At 46.4% G+C, this 18,174-nt stretch overlaps 1 protein-coding gene across 6 annotated transcripts in view; it reads right to left on the bottom strand.

The window, feature by feature from the left end:
• cdk19 (cyclin dependent kinase 19) overlaps positions 1-18,174 on the bottom strand; it is a 308,467-nt gene that overhangs the window by 178,729 nt on the left and 111,564 nt on the right. For 5 of the 6 annotated variants that reach the window (XM_068027313.1, XM_068027309.1, XM_068027314.1 and 2 more), the window contains exon 3: positions 10,908-11,018. The exons of the other annotated variant lie outside the window; for it this stretch is intronic. In XM_068027313.1, coding sequence (XP_067883414.1) covers positions 10,908-11,018 — 111 coding nt within the window. The remainder of the gene's footprint in view (positions 1-10,907; positions 11,019-18,174) is intronic. 6 annotated transcript variants of the gene reach the window in all.

The following is an 18,174-nucleotide window of genomic DNA, read 5'->3' on the forward strand; positions in this document are numbered from 1 at the left end:
ATAAAACATAGAAGTATGATAACTTGTAATAGGACTCATCCCTATAGCTGTCACAATCACATTACATGATTTAAATTCTAACTCTGCTTTGGGTAATAGATCTGCCCATTCATATTGATATGCAGTATGGCACTGGACTTTTGGAAACAAAATTTCCCAATACACTGCAATAACCAAAATATCTGTAGTTTCCTTTTGTGCTGAACAAAGGAAGATGGTTCCTTCAAAAGTAAACTCGCTTTCCAGGAAATTCCCAATGATGATTCAAAATTTTCAACTGTCCTGCACCACTGATTTTATATTCTTTGACCGCAGCACTGAAACAGCCCCAGTCATACTCAGAAATTATGTCCCCTGCGACAGTGACCTCTGCAGCTTTTGACACAGTCGACCACACAATACTCTGCCAACACATCTTTTTTGTTATCCAGCTCAGTGGGGCTACACTTGCTTGATTCCACTCTAATCTATCCCATTTTCAACAGAGAATCTCCAGAAATGACTATTTTCCCACCTCCAGAGTGCCCCAAGAATCCATCCCTGACCCTTTCCTCTTCATCATCTATAGGTTGCCCCTTGGATACATCATCCAAAGTCATGGATCAGCTTCCACATGCATGCTGACAACACCCAGCTCTATCCTTCCATTTTTTTCTTGATTCCATCCACTGCTACTATGTTGCCAGACTGCTCTTCCAAAAACCAGTCCTGAATGAGCTGCAATTTTCTCCAGTTAAATATGAGGAAGAGTGAAGCCATTGCTTCTGGCCCTGACCACAAACTTCATACCCTTTTCACCGATTCCATCTCCAACTATTGTCTCAGCTTGAAGGAGACTGGTCACAGCCTTGGCATCCTACTCAACCGCGAACTTAGCTTCCGACTCCATATACCCTCCATTAGAAAGACTGACTTCCAATGTCGTAAAGTTGCCTCATCTGCTGCTGAAAGCCTCATCTATGCCTTTGTCACCTCGACTATTCCAATGTTCTCCTGGATGGCCTCCTATCCCTCACCTTCTGTCAACTTCATCTAATCCTAAACTGTCCATATTCTAGCCCACATGAATGTCCTATTCCCCATTCACCCATCACCCCTGACTTTGCTGATTAACATTGACTCCTGATCCCCCAAAGTCTCAATTTTAAAATTGTCATCATCGGCCTTTCCCTTCTCTATCTATGTTACCTCCTGCAGCCTTACAACCCTCTCCTCCTGAACTCTCAGTTCCTTCAGACTCTGGCTCCAGATTAGGTTGATTTCTGGTTCATTACATATTGTTGCTCACTGGCTTTAATGACTCATAGTAGTTTAGAGAACAGGAGGGAGTGATTTTCCCCATTGGATCTGTGCCAGCTCTTGGCCAGAACTATAAATAATCCCACCACACTCCCCATATTTTGAATCTTTCTCTGCTTCAAATATTTATCTAATGCTTCCTTAAAAGAAGCATTAGTCTCTGCCTCAATCACTCCCTGTGGTAAAGCATTCCACACTCCAACAATTCCATATAAAGAAACTCCAAACCTCTCTTTTCATTCTCCAAGTGAGAATTTTAGTTTTATGACTCCGCATTACTCAGCCCTCATCCAAAAGAAAGTCTTTCTCTAGTCACCCTATCAAAACCCTTCATAATTTTAATAACCTCAATTAAATCTCATCTTAGCCTTCTCTGCTCCAGTATCTAAAGTCTTTCCACATAACTATAGTTTCCCATCTGGTGAATCTGGTTTTAATTTTATTTCTATAATTGGGCACCATAACTACAGAGGCCTCTTACTCTGGTTCAGCCAATGTTCTGCATAAATTTATCTTTACTTCTTTACCCTTACTCTACACCTCTATTTATAAAACCCAAATTCTTTTGATCTTTTTATCTACTTGTACCTTCAGGGGAACATCAAGGTAAAGGCCTGCTACCCGACCCAAACCCGACAGGACGAGACGACATGTGTCGGGTTTGGGTCGGGTCGGGTCGTTCATCCGGGTCCGGCTTTTGGGCTTGGGTTGGCTCGAGTCGGGCCGGGTCTGATTCGGACACACACATCAAGAAGTGTTAAAAGTAAAAAATCTACCTAAGCTGGGAGTCCGGGACATCAAAGATGGAAACTCTGAGTCTGCGCAATGAGCAAGTGAGCGTCTCTACGACGTCATCATGCTCATGCTGCAGCTTCCCGCAGATTCAGAGGCAGAAGGTAGGTAAAGGGAACACTGGTGGTCGGGTCGGGCTCGGGTCAGGTCGGGCGTGGGAGAAAAATGGAAGGACTCGGGCCGGGTCGGGCTCTGGTCCGATGTGGTTCTGTCAGGTTCAGGTCGGGTTTTTTTTTCGTGACCTGAGCAGGCCTTTACATCAAGGTCTCTTTGTTCATCTTCCACTCTTGTTCACTCTTCAGTGTCTTTTATAGGAACTGAAGGCGGTCATTTAGCCCCTGGAGCCTGTTACGCCATTTAATGAATTCATGGCTGATCTGTGACCTCACAGCACGGACTAGATTTTCTTCTCCCACCGCCCGAAAAAAATGTGGCCCAATTGTGTGGGCTGTGCACCGCCGTGCCGCTGCAATCTTCCTCGCGGCGGCTCAAGATAATGTGCTGGTCAGGCTGCTCCCCCCTCCCCCAATCACATGGAGGGGTGGGCTCTCCAATGCCGGCAATGGCATCAGCTGGCTGTGCGCAGGCGCTGGCAGCATTTTTAAAGGGCAGCGAGCCCTACCGAGTCATTTAAATTTTTAAAGGGCTACCTGCCCCCCCCACTAACGTACCGCCAATAAATCTATCGCCCCTTCCCCCATAACAATTAAATTCAACACTTGACCTCCCCACCCACCCTCCCCAAACCGATCAAACTCCCCAAACCCACCCTCTCCTACACTAGTAATTTGCATTAAAGCCCATTCCACCCCACCCCCCACTGCATTAAAAATCATAGGTTCCCCCCTTCCCACCACAGAGGCGCCTGCTTTCCCTAGACGAGAAAGTGAAGGCGCGAGTGCAGGCTGTCACTCAGAAGATTGCGGCACAAAGGCAAGATCGCTGTTGATTTTATTTAAATGTATTTATTACATTAATTTAAATATGTTAATGCAGGTGCCATCGCCCAGCAGTGGGGGGTGGGGCTGCCATGGAGCCTCGGTGCTGCTGGGAAGATTGGGCCTGGGCTCCGTGGCGGGCCACTGCCGGAACGATCTTCCGGCCGCCCCCCCCTCCCCCGCGATGTCAGGAGCTCAGTAAAATCCCGGCCCATATAGCCACCTTTGCCCCATAGCCCTTAAAACCTTTGGTTACCAAAAATCGATCAATCTCAGATTTAAAATTGACTATTGATCTCGCATTTTGTGGAAGAGAATTCCAAACTTCTACCACCCTTTGGGTGTAGTGATGCAGAGTATTCCACATAGATGTCCATCTATCGGGAGTGAACTTGATCACTCTCTCTCCCTCTCTCTGTCTGTCTCTCTCTCTCCCTGTGTTCCCCCCTCTCTGTGTTGTTCTCCCTCTTTCTTTGTTTTCCCCCACCCCGGTATCATCCTCATGCTCTGTGTCCCCCCGTCTTCCTCTCTCTGTGCATCCCTCTTTCTCTGTTCCCCTCTTTCTCTCTGACTCCCCTCTCTCTCTCTCTCCCTCTCTATCTCTCTCTGCCCCTCCTCTCTCTCTCTATTCCCTCTCTCTCTCGTGCCCCTCTCTCTCTATTCCCCCCTCTCTGTGTCCCCCCTCTTTCTCTCTGTCCCCCCTCTCACTGTTCCTCCTCTCTCTCTGTTCCCCTCTCTCTCTCTGTTCCCCCTCTCCCTCTCTCTCACTCTGTCCCCTCCTCCCTCTCCTTCTTGTCCCCCATCCCTCTCCTTCACCCCCCTCTCTCTCTCTCTGTCTCCCTTTCTCTCTCTCTCTGTTCCCCCCCTTGCTCTCTCTCCCCCCTCTCTGTCTCCTCTCTTTCTCTGTCTCTCTCTGACCCCTTCCCCTCTCTGTCCCTTCCTCCCTCTCTCTCCTGTTCCCCCTCCCTCTGTCTCCCCCCTCTCTCTCTCTGCCTCTCCCACCTCTCTCTCTGTCCCCCCTTCTCTCTCCCTCTGCCCCCCTTGCTCTCTCTCTCCCCCTCTCTCTTTCTCTCTCTGTCCCCCCCCCGTCCCCCTCTCTCTCTCTGTTCCCCCCCCCTTTCTGTCCCCCCCTCACTCTCTCTGCCCCCTTACTCTCTCTCTGTCCCCCTCCCTCTCTCTCTCTCTCTCTCTGACAGTTGCAGGGAATGGGAGCGCTCAGAACTGTAGCTTTGTGGTTGGTCATCGGGAACAGCGGCTTATGAACTTTGGACAGATTCTGGGTTTTCCAACTTTTTTTTAAAAGGCCGCCAGAATACCCTGAATCTGTCCGAAGTTCAAAAGCCGCTGTTACCACTCTCGTGCAGCACCTGTGAAACTGACACTTGCATTTTTTAAAAAAAAGCTGTTCTAGAAGAAGACGACAATGGGAAATTTCTCATCTCTGAAATACATCCACAGACCGGATGGAAACCTTAGGCAGCCTGGATCCTGGTCCGTGAGCCGTATGTTGGACAACCCTGATCTAAGTCATTAATAAATACAGTGAATAGTTGAGGCTACGGTACAGACCCTTGCTGGACACCAGTCATAGAGTCACATGTAGCACAGAAGGAAGCCCTTCGTCCCATTGAGTCCATGCCAGCTCTCCACGGAGCTATCCAGTCAGTCCCACTTCCCCACTCAATCCCGTAGCCCTGCAGGTTTATTTCCTTCACGTGGCCATCCAATTTCCTTTTGAACCCATTGATTGTTGCTGCTTCCACCATCTTTGAGGGCAGCGAGTTCCAGGTCACTACCGCCCGCCGCGTAAAAAAAAGTTCTTCCTCATATTCCCCCTGCATCTCTTGCTGAAAACTTTCAATATGTGTCCCCTCATCCTTGTACCATTAGTTAATGGGAAAAGTTTTACCTTGTCTAACTTATCTAAGCCTGTTATAATCTTGTACACCTTTATTCAATCTCCCCTTAATCTCCCTTGTTCTAAGGAGAATAACTTCAGCTTTTACAACCTAACCTTGTTACAAAAATCTCCCATCCCTGGAACCATTCTAGTAAATCTGCTCTGCACCCTTTGAAGTAAAGGCCTGCTACCCAACCCAAACCCGACGGGACCCGATGATATGTGTTGGGTTCTGGTCGAGTCGGGTTGCACGTCCGGGTCTGGCATTTGGGCTCGGGTCGGGTTGAACATGCTCCATCATAGGTAAGTGGCTCCAATATTAATGTAATTTTTGGACTAGAAAGGTGGTTTTGTTACAGTTATTTTAAGCTTGTGCAGATCAGCAACAAAGTGAAAAACGGAAGGTAAGTTAACTGATGGTCGGGTCGGATCGGTCAGGTCAGGTTGGGCACAGGAAAAAAATGAAAGGACTTGGGCCAGGTTGGGCTCGGGTCAGATGTGGTTCTGTTGGACTTGGGTCGGGGTTTTTTTTTGCAGACCCGAGCAGGCCTTTACTTTCAAGGACCATCACATCTTTGCAAAAGTGTGGTGACCAGAACTGGACGCAATACTCCAGTTGGGGCCTAACCAGAGCTTTATAAAGGTTCAGCATAACTTCCCTGTTTTTGTACTCAATGCTTCTATTTATGAAGCCCAAGGTCCCATATGCTTTACTAACCACTCTCTCAATATGTCCTGCCACCTTCAAAGATCGATGCACATGCACCCCCAGTCCCTCTGTTCCTGCACACTCTTTAGAACTGTGCCATTAAGTATATATTGCCTCTCCCTATTCCTTCTGCCGAAATGCATCACCTCATATTAAATTCCTTATGCCAGCTGTCTGCCCATTCTGTTAGCAGGCGATTCACATCATCCTCACTGTTTGCTACTCCTCTAAGTTTGGTGTCATTGGCAAATTTTGAAATTTTATTCTGTACTCCAAGATCCAAGTCACTTATATATAGCAAAAAAAGCAGTGGTCCCAGCACTGACTCTTGGGGAACACCATTGTCTACCATCCTCCAGTCTGAAAAGCAACCATTTACTACAACTTGCTGTTTTCTATCCTTAAGCCAATTTTTTATCCAATTGGACACTGACCCTGCTATTCCATGAGCCTCGCCATTTATAATCCATGTTTCCGTTATTGCCACTACAACATATTCCCAAACGGCTATCTGTGCTTATAGCTCACCAAACTTATTCACCACTTTGTGTTTAAATACATGCATTGTAATCCTGTCTTTGCATTCCTTGCAGTCCTTCTCAGTCCACTCCCATCTATTACAGAACTACTCCCCTCTCTAGTACTGTCTAACACTCACATTATGCAGCTTATTCCTCTTTTCTACTTCTATCTGCTGGTGCCCATCCCTCTTCCAATTTAGTTTAAACCCTCCCCAACCACACGAGTGAATCTCCCTGAAGACATTGGTCCCAGTCCTGTTGAATAGGTGTCTCCTGGCTCAGAACTGGTCCCAATGCCCCAAGAATCTGAAGCCCTCTCTCCTGCACCATAATTCAAGCCATGCATTGATCCTCCCTATCTTCTTATTTCTACTCTCACTACTGCCCAGCACTGGGAGTATTTCAGAAATTACTATCTTCAAGATTCTACTCTTTAACTTCCTCCCTAGCTGCTGAAAATATGACCTTAGGACCTCAATACCTGTCCTTAATATGTTGTTGATACCAATGTGTACCACAACTTCTGGCTCACTCCCCTCCCCCTGCAGAATATCCTGCACCCCTCTGTGATGTCCTTTACCTTGGCACCAGGGAGGCAACATACCATGTGGGACTCACGGTAACAGTTACAGAAATGCCTATCTATCCCCTTGGCAATGGAATCAGCTATAACAACTGCATTTTTGCACTTTGCTGTTCCCTCCTGTACAGTCCTGTGCCCACTGGTGCCATGGTCTGGACTGCACTCCTTTGAGGTGTCGTCACTCCCAGCAGTCTCCAACGCTGAGTACCTGTTTGAGAGTAGCAGACACCCAGAAGATTCCTGCACTTCCTGCCTCTTCCTACTCTTCCAGATGGTCACCCACCTATTACCCTGAACTCTCATCTCTAGAAAGTTTCCTGCCAATGGCAGTACCTCACTGCAACCACTACAAAAAGTATCAACTGTGTCTTCAGCAAGTTAGGATCAAATATTCAAATGGTGACTCCAACATTCCTGCCTCAACCATTCCCAAACTTGAGCTTATCTATTTGCTTGACTCCTCTCCTACACAAAGTACCCGTCACCTCTGTCCTTGGTCAGTTCAACTGATTCCAAGGCCAGTATTTTACGCCCCCCACTGGAGCGGGCTGGAAGTGGGTGGGAAAATTGTGTAAGGAGCCATTCCCGTCACCTTCCTGCCCCTGCTACAATTTTACAAGCAGTGGGGGAGGTGACAAACGGCCCGCCTGCCCCAGGCCAGTTGAGGCCCTTAAGTGGCCAATTAATAGTATTTTACTAGCGGTGGCCAGGAACTTGAGCATCTGTGGAGGCCAGAGGGGAGGGGCCCTCCTGATCGGCCACCCTATACCCCACAGAGGACCCTCCCAACAGCACAAGCTGGTCCTACTGCAGCACCAGTCGGCCCTGCTGCAGCACCGTTTCCCAACCTCTTGAATGAGCCCCAACCCCCTCGCCAGAACCCAGCCGATTGTCCCCGGCGACGCCCAAAACCCTACTCACCTTTCTGGAGGCCAACGTCCATGGTCCTCCTCTGACTGGGTGCAGTCCCAGCAGTGGCCACCATTCCCAGTGGTGCTGCTGAGACTGAGGTGCTGCCAGCCCACTAATTGGCCAGCAGCTTTTGGAGGCGGCACTTCCTACCTCAGAGGGACAGTCGTCCGCCTGGGGCCAATGCCACATAAAATTATGGCGTGGCTTCCAAGCCGGTGGAGGCAGGCTCACCGCTGACTTTTTGACCGGTGGGCAGGGCCTTCACCCCAACATAAAGTTCCGGCCATTATATGTCCCCGTTAATTGACTTCAAGATGCTTGTCCTTGTTTTCAAATCTCTCTATTTCTTATTCCATCGTATGATAGTACATTCCCCTCATACATCCTACCCAGCACCTTCCATTCCTTAACTGATCTGAAATCGGAAAGGCACCTAACACAAACAGGTGGGCGTATCATTAATAACTACAAATAATAAACTGAAAATAAATTATTTTGACTTGAAGCAGCCAAGATAGTTTGCTCACTGTCTGTCCATCAGTACCTTACACCTGACGACTAAATGTTGCACCCCTCTTGCAACCCCTCCATTACCTCTGTATTATCAGACTGCCTGTCTGACAATGACTGCTGGATGAATCACAATTTCCACCAATTAAACATTGGGAAGACTGAAGCCACGGGGGGGGTAATTTGAACCCCCAAAGACGAGTGCGAGGTTAAAATGTTAAAAATCAGAAACAGGAACCCAACTTGCCACAAACTCACCCACTTTTGTTTTTTACGGGATGGGAGATGGGCAACCAATCCACTCCCAGGATGCAGGTTGATCAGGGAAACCTGTTAAGGCTGATGTGTGCCTCCATTCTAGCAAGTTTTGTATTTTTAACCCACAGAAGGCCAGTTTTCCCAGGCCTTGGGAAATCCGGCAGGTAAAACGAGATAAGAAGGCCTGGATCCATCAGCTAAGTGTCCTTACAACACTACTTGTGGGCCAGGAGGGGGAAGAGTGTTTCCTCCAGACCCAACAAGCTATAAGCAAATGCCACCCTGACCTCCATGATCTCCCCACAACAACACCCCCCAACCCTGTCACCCATCAATCCCCTGCAATCATCGACCCCTGCCCTGTGATCACGGCCACCCACCCCCACCTACATTATCACCAATCCCCCCCACCCAACCGATTACCAAAACTCCCCCGCCATTACCAACTCTCTCTCGCCTCCAGTCTCTTCCTCCAATCTCTCTCTGACCCTCCCCATTTCTCTCTCTCTCTCTGATATTTCGTCATACCAGGCAGCATTCCAGTGAGTCTGAATTGTACCCTCTCTAATAGCTCATCATCATGTGGAACCCAAAGCTGCACGCAGTACTTCAATTATAATCTTTCATTAACTTACCATCACATCTGGACTTTTATATTCTATATCTCTTGCCATTAAAGACAGAATACCATTCGCTTTTTCAAAATAATCTTATCCACTTGAAGTACTGCTTGAACTACATGATGGGGCGAATAGCCCCCTTTTGTCCTGTAAAATTTTATGGTTCTAAAATGTATAAATTTTATTGTGAAGTAATGAACCAGCAATATTTTTAATACAGGAGAGTGCTACAAATTATGCAAAATACAAGATGTGGTGTCATACTTGTCGAAAGAGTTTTAAAAAATTCTTTCATCGATTGGAAAGTGTTGAAAGTGTTGGAAAGGGACTTGGGTGTCCTTGTTCATATGTCACTCAAAGCTAGCATGCAGGTGCAGCAAGCAATTAGGAAGACAAACAGTATGTTAGCCTTTATCACAAGAGGATTTGAGTACAGGAGCAAAGAAGTCTTGTTTCAATTGTACAGAGCATTGGTGAGGCCGGACCTGGAATACTGTCTGCAGTTCTAGTCCCCATGGCTGAGGGAGAACATAATTGCCATAGAGGGAGTGCAGCGGAAGTTCACTAGACTGATTCCTGGGACAGTGAGATTGTCCTATGAGGAGAGATTGAGGAGACTGGGCCTGTATTCTCTGGAGTTTAGAAGAATGAGAGGCGATCTCATAGAAACTTACAAAATTCTTAAAGGGATAGACAGGGTAGATGCAGAAAGAACCAGGAGACACTATCTCAGAATAAAGGGCAAGCCAGAGGGTGGTGAATCTTTGGAATTCTCTGTCCCAGAGGGTGGTGGAAGCTCAGTCACTGAGTAAGTTCAAGACAGAGATTGATAGATTTCTAGTTGCTAATGACATCAAGGAATATGGGGATAGTGCGAAAATATGGCGTTGAGGTAGAGGATCAGCTATGATCTAGAATGATGGAGCAGACTCAAAGGGCTAAATGGCCTCTTTCTGGTCCTATGTTCCTATGTGGGCATCACTGGTAAAGCCAGCATTTGTTGCCCATCCCTGATTACCCTTGACAACTGAGTGCTTGCTAAACCATTTCAGAGGGCAGTTAAGAGTCAACCACATTGCTGTGGGTCTGAAGTCAATGTAGGCCAGACCAGGTGAGGCCAGCAGATTTCCTTGCCTAAAGGCCATTAGTGAGCCAGATGGGTTTTTACAACAATCGATGATAGTTTCTAAGCACCATTACTAAAACTAGCTTTCAATTCCAGATGTTTATTGTGTAATTTATTAATTAATTGCCACCAGCTGCCATGGTGGGATTTGAACCCATGTCCCCAGGGCATTAGCCTGGGCCTCTGGATTATTATTTCAGTGACATTACCACTATGCCACCAACTCCCCAATGATAGTGATAGAGTGAGCTACAGAAATGCGTGCAAAATTAAGCCTCGGTGGCGTAAAAAGATATAGTCAAAGTGAATGCAAACTGAAAATCTGATGGTATAAAAATTATTTAATTGTCTTAAGCAATTTGTTTTATTGATGTCAAAGAAACGTCCTCCAAACATACCAGTTGTGCCAAATGATTATAATGATTTTTCTTCTATTTTGTTTGGGGATGTTGAGTACAATTAAGCAAAAGGTCAAAATTAACAAAAATATTTATTCTAAACAGCTTTTGTATATGCTGCTTCCATATATATGAAATTATTATGGATAGGTAGAAGTATGTAATAAGTAAATAAATATTTCCCATTGCAAAATCTTGATTATCTAACTGTAAAATAGCGGTTATTTTGGCTGATAATTGAGGATGGAGCTGGAAGGCCTACCCAGATGTGCACCTTTGTTGCATGCAACACAGTAACAAGGCATTTCATGTGCTTGAGATTCTAGTGACCAGGTCCTTACCCATAAATCATGTTCTGCATAATCAAACAGGAGCCAGACCTTTCTGTCGCTGTGTGAAAGAAACACCTTCTGCAAAGCAATCACGTTGGGATGTTTCAACTCTCGCAGCAACTGGCAGAGAAAAAGAGTTAAAAATAAATCAGTAACATATTCAATGCCAATGCAGAAAGATACAGATGTGAAATTGGTCTTGCAAGGTCACACAAAATGGGCAACAGCAAAGGCAGCCAATTCACTATGGCACATCTATGTTACCATCTAAGATCAATGTTATCCCACAGTACCTGTAGGTGTATCATATAGCTGTAGTTCAATCTTTATGTTTTGACATATAGAAAGAAAGAATGAAGCTTCAGGGGTTTACAGTCACCAAATCTGACCATGTGATTGTACACCATTAAAACAACCCAAGTCTTTTTTTTAAAAGAGTGGAATCACAGGATTGACTTTTTGGGTGTCCGAAAATATGTTCATTAAAAACTAAAAAAGCCTACTGTGTTAGCAATAAATACTGTGCTCTTTATGAACTGGCAAACTCTCATTATTATGAATTAGTCACATCGCCAGCCAAGCTGTTCCAGCACAGCTACAAAACTGGCAACTACCCGACAATGTGGAAAATTGCCCAGGTATGCCCTGCCCACTAAAAGCAGGACAAATCCAACCCAGACAATTACTGCCCATGAGTCTACTCTCAATCATCAGAAAACTGATGGAAGGTGTCATTTACAATGCAATCCTTTGGCACTTACTCAGCGAAATCTGCTTATTGACGCTCAGTTTGGGTTCCACCAAGGCTGCTCGGCTCCAGACCTCATTAAAGCCTTGGTCCAAACATGGACAAAAGAACTGAATTCTAGAAGTGAAGTGAGAGTGACTGCCCTTGACATCAAAGCAGCACCTGACTGATTGTGGCATCAAGGGGCGGCACAGTGGCGCAGTGGTTAGCACTGCAGCCTCACAGCTCCAGCGACCCGGGTTCAGTTCTGGGTACTGCCTGTGTGGAGTTTGCAAGTTCTCCCTGTGACCGCGTGGGTTTCTGCCGGGTTCTCCGGTTTCCTCCCACAGCCAAAGACTTGCAGGTTGATAGGTAAATTGGCCATTGTAAATTGCCCCTAGTGTAGGTAGGAGAATGGTGGGGATATGGTAGGGAACATGGGATTAATGTATAAATGGGTGGTTGTTGGTCAGCACAGACTCGGTGGGCCGAAGGGCCTGTTTCAGTGCTGTATCTCTAAATAAAAATTAAATAATAAAAAAATTGAAGTTCATGGGAATCAGGGGGGAAAACTCTCTACTGGTTGGAGTCATACCTGACACAAAGGAAGATGGTTGTGGATGTTGGAGGTCAATCATTTCAGACCTAGGACATCACTGCAGGAGTGCCCCAGGCCCAACCATCTTCAGCTGCTTCATCAATGACCTTTCCTCCACCATAAGGTCAGAAGTGGGGATGTTCGTCAATGATTGCACAATGTTCAGTACCATTCATGACGCCTCAGTTAATGAAGCAGTCCATGCCTGTGTGCAGCAAGATCTGGACAACATTCAGGCTTGGGCTGGTAAGTGGCACGTAGCATTTGTGCCACACAATGACCATCTCCAACAAGAGAGAATCTAACCCTCTCCCCTTGACATTCAACGGCATTGCCATCGCTGAATCCCCCACCATCAATATCTTAGGGGTTACCATTTACCAGAAACTTAACTGGACCAGTCAAATAAATACTGTGGCTACAAGAGCAGGTCAGAGGCTAGGAATTCTGTGGCAAGTAACTCACCTCCTGACTCCCCAGTGCCTATCCACCATCTACAAGGCATAAGAACACAATAGGAGCGGAGTAGACCATATGGCCCATTGAGCCTGGTTCACCATTCAATATAATCATGGCTGATCTTGGGCTTCAATTCCACTTTCCTACCCACTCCCCATATCCCTTGATTCCCTGTGAGACCAAAAATCTATATCTAATCCAGCCTTAAATGTATTCAGTGATGGAGCATTCACAATCCTCTGGGGTAGAGACTTCCAAAGATTTACAACTCTTTGAGTATAGTAATTTCTTCTCATCTCAGTCCTGAATGATTGACCCCTTATCCTGAGACTGTGTCCCCATGTTCTAGATTCCCTGACCAGTGGAAACAATCTCTCAGCTTCTACCCTATCAAGCCCTTTCAGAATCTTGCATGTCTCAATTATCGCCTCTCATTCTTCTAAACTCCAGAGAATATAGGCCCAATTTACACAGCCTCTCATCATAGGACAACCCCCTCATCCCACGGACCAATCTTTGCTGCACCACCTCCAGTGCAAGTATATCCTTTCTTAAATGTGGAGACTAAAACTGCACACAGTATTCCAGGTGCAGTCTCACCAAAGCCCTGTACAATTTTACTAAGTCTTCTTTATTCCTGTACTCCAATCCCCTTGCAATAAAGGCCAACATGCCATTTGCCTTCCTAATAGCCTGCTGCACCTGCAGGTTAATTTTGTGTGTTCCTTGTACGAGTACCCCCAAGTCTCTCTGAACAGCAACACTTACCAGCTTCACACCTTTTAAAAAATATTCTGATTTTCTATTTTTACAACCAAAATGAACAACTTCACACTTCCCTACAATATATTCTATTTGCCTTCTTGTTGCCCACTCACTTAACCTGTCTATATCTCTTTGCAGCCTCTCTACATCCGCCCTGCACCTTACCTTTCCACCGAGCTTTGTATCATCAGCAAACTTAGATACATCACTCTCTCTCTTCATCCAAGTCATTAATATAGTGTAAATAGCTGAGGCCCCAGCACTGTTCCTTGCGGCACACCACTATTCACTGCCTACCAACTTGAAAATGCCCCATTTTTCCCACTCTCTGCTTTCTGTCTGTTAACCAATTCCCTATCCATTCTTAATATATTACCCCCAACACCATGAGCCCTTATCTTGCCTATTAATCTTTAATGTGGCACTTTATCGAATGGAAATTCAAGTCAGGAGTGTGTTGGAATACTCACCACTTGCCTGGATGAGTGCACCTCCTACAACATGCAAGAAGCTTGACACCATCCAGGACAAAGTAACCGCTTGATTGGCACCCCATCCACCACCTTTAACATTCACTCCCTTCAACACCGACACACAGCGGCAGCAGTGTGCACCATCTTCAAGATGCACTGCAGCAACTCGCCAACGCCCCTTCAACAGCACCTTTTCATTGCAGCAGCTTTTTCGGGAGCAGAGAGTGTGAGCGAGTGAGCAGCTGGGAAGCAGCTTTTTCGGGAGCAGAGTGCGAGCGAGTGAGCAGCTGGGAAGGTCAGTTTGAAAGTAAACTTAATTTCCTTTTGTTTTTCGGCGGAGGCCAGGGGGCTGCTGGGTAAGTAAAACACTATATATTTGGGCGGTTTAAAATAACTTTCCTTTCATTGCAGCAGCTTTTTCGGGAGCAGAGTGCAAGCGAGTGAGCAGCTGGGAAGGTCAGTTTGAAAGTAAACTTAATTTCCTTTTGTTTTTCGGCGGAGGCCAGGGGGCTGCTGGGTAAGTAAAACACTATATATTTGGGCGGTTTCTGAACCCGAGACACCACACTTGTCGTGTCTCCCACCCGCCCTCCTCCTCTAACCAAAAAAAAAGGACTCGGTGGGGTGTTTATAAGGTAAGGCTTTTTCTATTTCTCTGGTTTTATCGTGATTGGTAAAAACATTTCGTTCCTTTTTCATTTAACTAAGTTAAGCTTAAGATTAAAAATGGCAGGAGATCTCAGACCCGTGTCATGCTCCTCTTGCTCAATGTGGGAGCTCAGGGACACGGCTGATGTCCCTGACTCCTTCACGTGCAGGAAGTATGTCCAGCTGCAGCTCTTGTTAGACCGCATGACGGCTCTCGAGCTGCGGATGGACTCACTTTGGAGCATGCGTAATGCTGAGGAGGTCGTGGATAGCACGTTTAGTGAATTGGTCACACCGCAGATTAGGATTGCTGAGGGAGAAAGGAAATGGGTGACCAAAAGGCAGAGAAAGAGCAGGAAGGCAGCGCAGGAGTCGACTGCGGTCATCTCCCTCCAAAACAAGTATACCGTTTTGGATACTGTTGAAGGAGATGGCTCACCAGGGGAAGGCAGCAGTAGCCAGGTCCATGGCACCGTGGCTGGCTCTGCTGTTCAGAAGGGCGGGAAAAAGAGTGGAAGGGCTATAGTCGTAGGGGATTCGATTGTAAGGGGAGTAGATAGGCGGTTCTGTGGTCGAAAACGAGGCTCCCGAATGGTATGTTGCCTCCCAGGTGCACGGGTCAGGGATGTCTCAGATCGGCTGCAGAACATTCTAAAGGGGGAGGGTGAACAGCCAGTTGTCATTGTGCACATAGGCACCAATGATGTAGGTAAAAAACGGGATGAAGTCCTTCAAGCAGAGTTTAGGGAGTTAGGAGCCAAGTTAAAAAGCAGGACCTCAGAGGTAGTAATCTCAGGATTACTACCAGTGCCACGTGATAGTCAAAGTAAAAATGAAAGAATAGTCAGGATGAATGCGTGGCTTGAGAGATGGTGCAGGAAGGAGGGGTTCAGATTTTTGGGACATTGGGACCGGTTCTGGGGGAGGTGGGACTATTACAAATTGGACGGTCTACACCTGGGCCGGACTGGAACCAATGTCTTTGGGGGTGCTTTTGCTAACGCTGTTGGGGAGGGTTTAAACTAATGTGGCAGGGGGATGGGAACCAATTGAGGTCAGTTGACAGTAAGGAGGTAGTAACAAAAGCCTGTAAGGAACTAGATAATGAAGTCAGTGTGACTAAGGGGAAGAGCAGGCAGGGAGCAGATGATGAATATAAAGGGACTGGTGGTCTGAGGTGCATTTGTTTTAATGCGAGAAGTGTAGTAGGTAAGGCAGATGAACTTAGGGCTTGGATTAGTACCTGGGAGTATGATGTTATTGCTATTACTGAGACTTGGTTGAGGGAAGGGCATGATTGGCAACTAAATATCCCAGAATATCGATGCTTCAGGCGGGATAGAGAGGGAGGTAAAAGGGGTGGAGGAGTTGCATTACTGGTCAAAGAGGATATCACAGCTGTGCTGAAGGAGGGCACTATGGAGGACTCGAGCAGTGAGGCAATATGGACAGAACTCAGAAATAGGAAGGGTGCGGTAACAATGTTGGGGCTGCACTACAGGCCTCCCAACAGCGAGCGTGAGATAGAGGTACAAATATGTAAACAGATTATGGAAAGATGTAGGAGCAACAGGGTGCTGGTGATAGGAGATTTTAATTTTCCCAACATTGACTGGGATTCACTTAGTGTTAGAGGTCCAGATGGAGCAGAATTTGTAAGGAGCATCCAGGAGGGTTTTCTAGAGCAGTATGTAAATAGTCCAACTCGGGAAGGGGCCATACTGGACCTGGTGTTGGGGAATGAGCCCGGCCAGGTGGTTGAAGTTTCAGTAGGGGACTACTTTGGGAATAGTGATCACAATTCCATAAGCTTTAAAATACTCATGGACAAAGACGAGAGTGGTCCTAAAGGAAGAGTGCTAAATTGGGGGAAGGCCAACTATACCAAAATTCGGCAGGAGCTGGGGAATGTAGATTGGGAGCAGCTGTTTGAAGGTAAATCCACGTGTGATATGTGGGAGGCTTTTAAAGAGAGGTTGATTAGCGTGCAGGAGAGACATGTTCCTGTGAAAATGAGGGATAGAAATGGCAAGATTAGGGAACCATGGATGACAGGTGAAATTGTGAGACTAGCTAAGAGGAAAAAGGAAGCATACATAAGGTCTAGGCGGCTGATGAAAGACGAAGCTTTGAAAGAATATCGGGAATGTAGGACCAATCTTAAACGAGGAATTAAGAGGGCTAAAAGGGGTCATGAAATATCTTTAGCAAACAGGGTTAAAGAAAATCCCAAAGCCTTTTATTCATATATAAGGAGAAAGAGGGTAACTAGAGAAAGGATTGGCCCACTAAAGGACAAAGGAGGAATGTTATGCTTGGACTCAGAGAAAATGGGTGAGATTCTAAACGAGTACTTTGCATCGGTATTCACCGAGGAGAGGGACATGACGGATTTTCAGGTTAGGAACAGATGTTTGATTACTCTAGGTCAAGTCGGCATAAGGAGGGAGGAAGTGTTGGGTATTCTAAAGGGCATTAAGGTGGACAAGTCCCCAGGTCCGGATGGGATCTATCCCAGGTTACTGAGGGAAGCGAGAGAGGAAATAGCTGGGGCCTTAACAGATATCTTTGCAGCATCCTTAAACACGGGTGAGGTCCCGGAGGACTGGAGAATTGCTAATGTTGTCCCCTTGTTTAAGAAGGGTAGCAGGGATAATCCAGGTAATTATAGACCGGTGAGCCTGACGTCAGTGGTAGGGAAGCTGCTGGAGAAGATACTGAGGGATAGTATCTATTCCCATTTGGAAGAAAATGGGCTTATCAGTGATAGGCAACATGGTTTTGTGCAGGGAAGGTCATGTCTTACCAACTTAATAGAATTCTTTGAGGAAGTGACAAAGTTGATTGATGAGGGAAGAAGGGCTGTAGATGTCATATACATGGACTTCAGTAAGGCGTTTGATAAGGTTCCCCATGGCAGGCTGATGGAGAAAGTGAAGGCGCTTGGGGTCCAGGGTGTACTAGCTAGATGGATAAAGAACTGGCTGGGCAACAGGAGACAGAGAGTAGCAGTAGAAGGGAGTTTCTCAAAATGGAGACGTGTGACCAGTGGTGTTCCACAGGGATCCGTGCTGGGACCACTGTTGTTTGTGATATACATTAATGATTTGGAGGAAAGTATAGGTGGACTGATTAGCAAGTTTGCAGACGACACTAAGATTGGTGGAGTAGCAGATAGTGAAGGGGACTGTCAGAGAATACAGCAGAATATAGATAGATTGGAGAGTTGGGCAGAGAAATGGCAGATGGATTTCAATCAGGGCAAATGCGAGGTGATGCATTTCGGAAGATCCAATTCAAGAGTGAACTATACAGTAAATGGAAAAGTCCTGGGGAAAATTGATGTCCAGAGAGATTTGGGTGTTCAGGTCCACTGTTCCCTGAAGGTGGCAACGCAGGTAAATAGAGTGGTCAAGAAGGCATACGGCATGCTTTCCTTCATCGGACGGGGTATTGAGTACAAGAGTTGGCAGGTCATGTTACAGTTGTTTAGGACTTTGGTTCGGCCACATTTGGAATACTGCGTACAGTTCTGGTCGCCACATTATCAAAAGGATGTGGATGCTTTGGAGAGGGTGCAGAGGAGGTTCACCAGGATGTTGCCTG

Source organism: Heterodontus francisci, chromosome 3 (assembly GCF_036365525.1).
Source record: "Heterodontus francisci isolate sHetFra1 chromosome 3, sHetFra1.hap1, whole genome shotgun sequence".
In the NCBI taxonomy this organism is placed as follows: Eukaryota; Metazoa; Chordata; class Chondrichthyes; order Heterodontiformes; family Heterodontidae; genus Heterodontus; species Heterodontus francisci.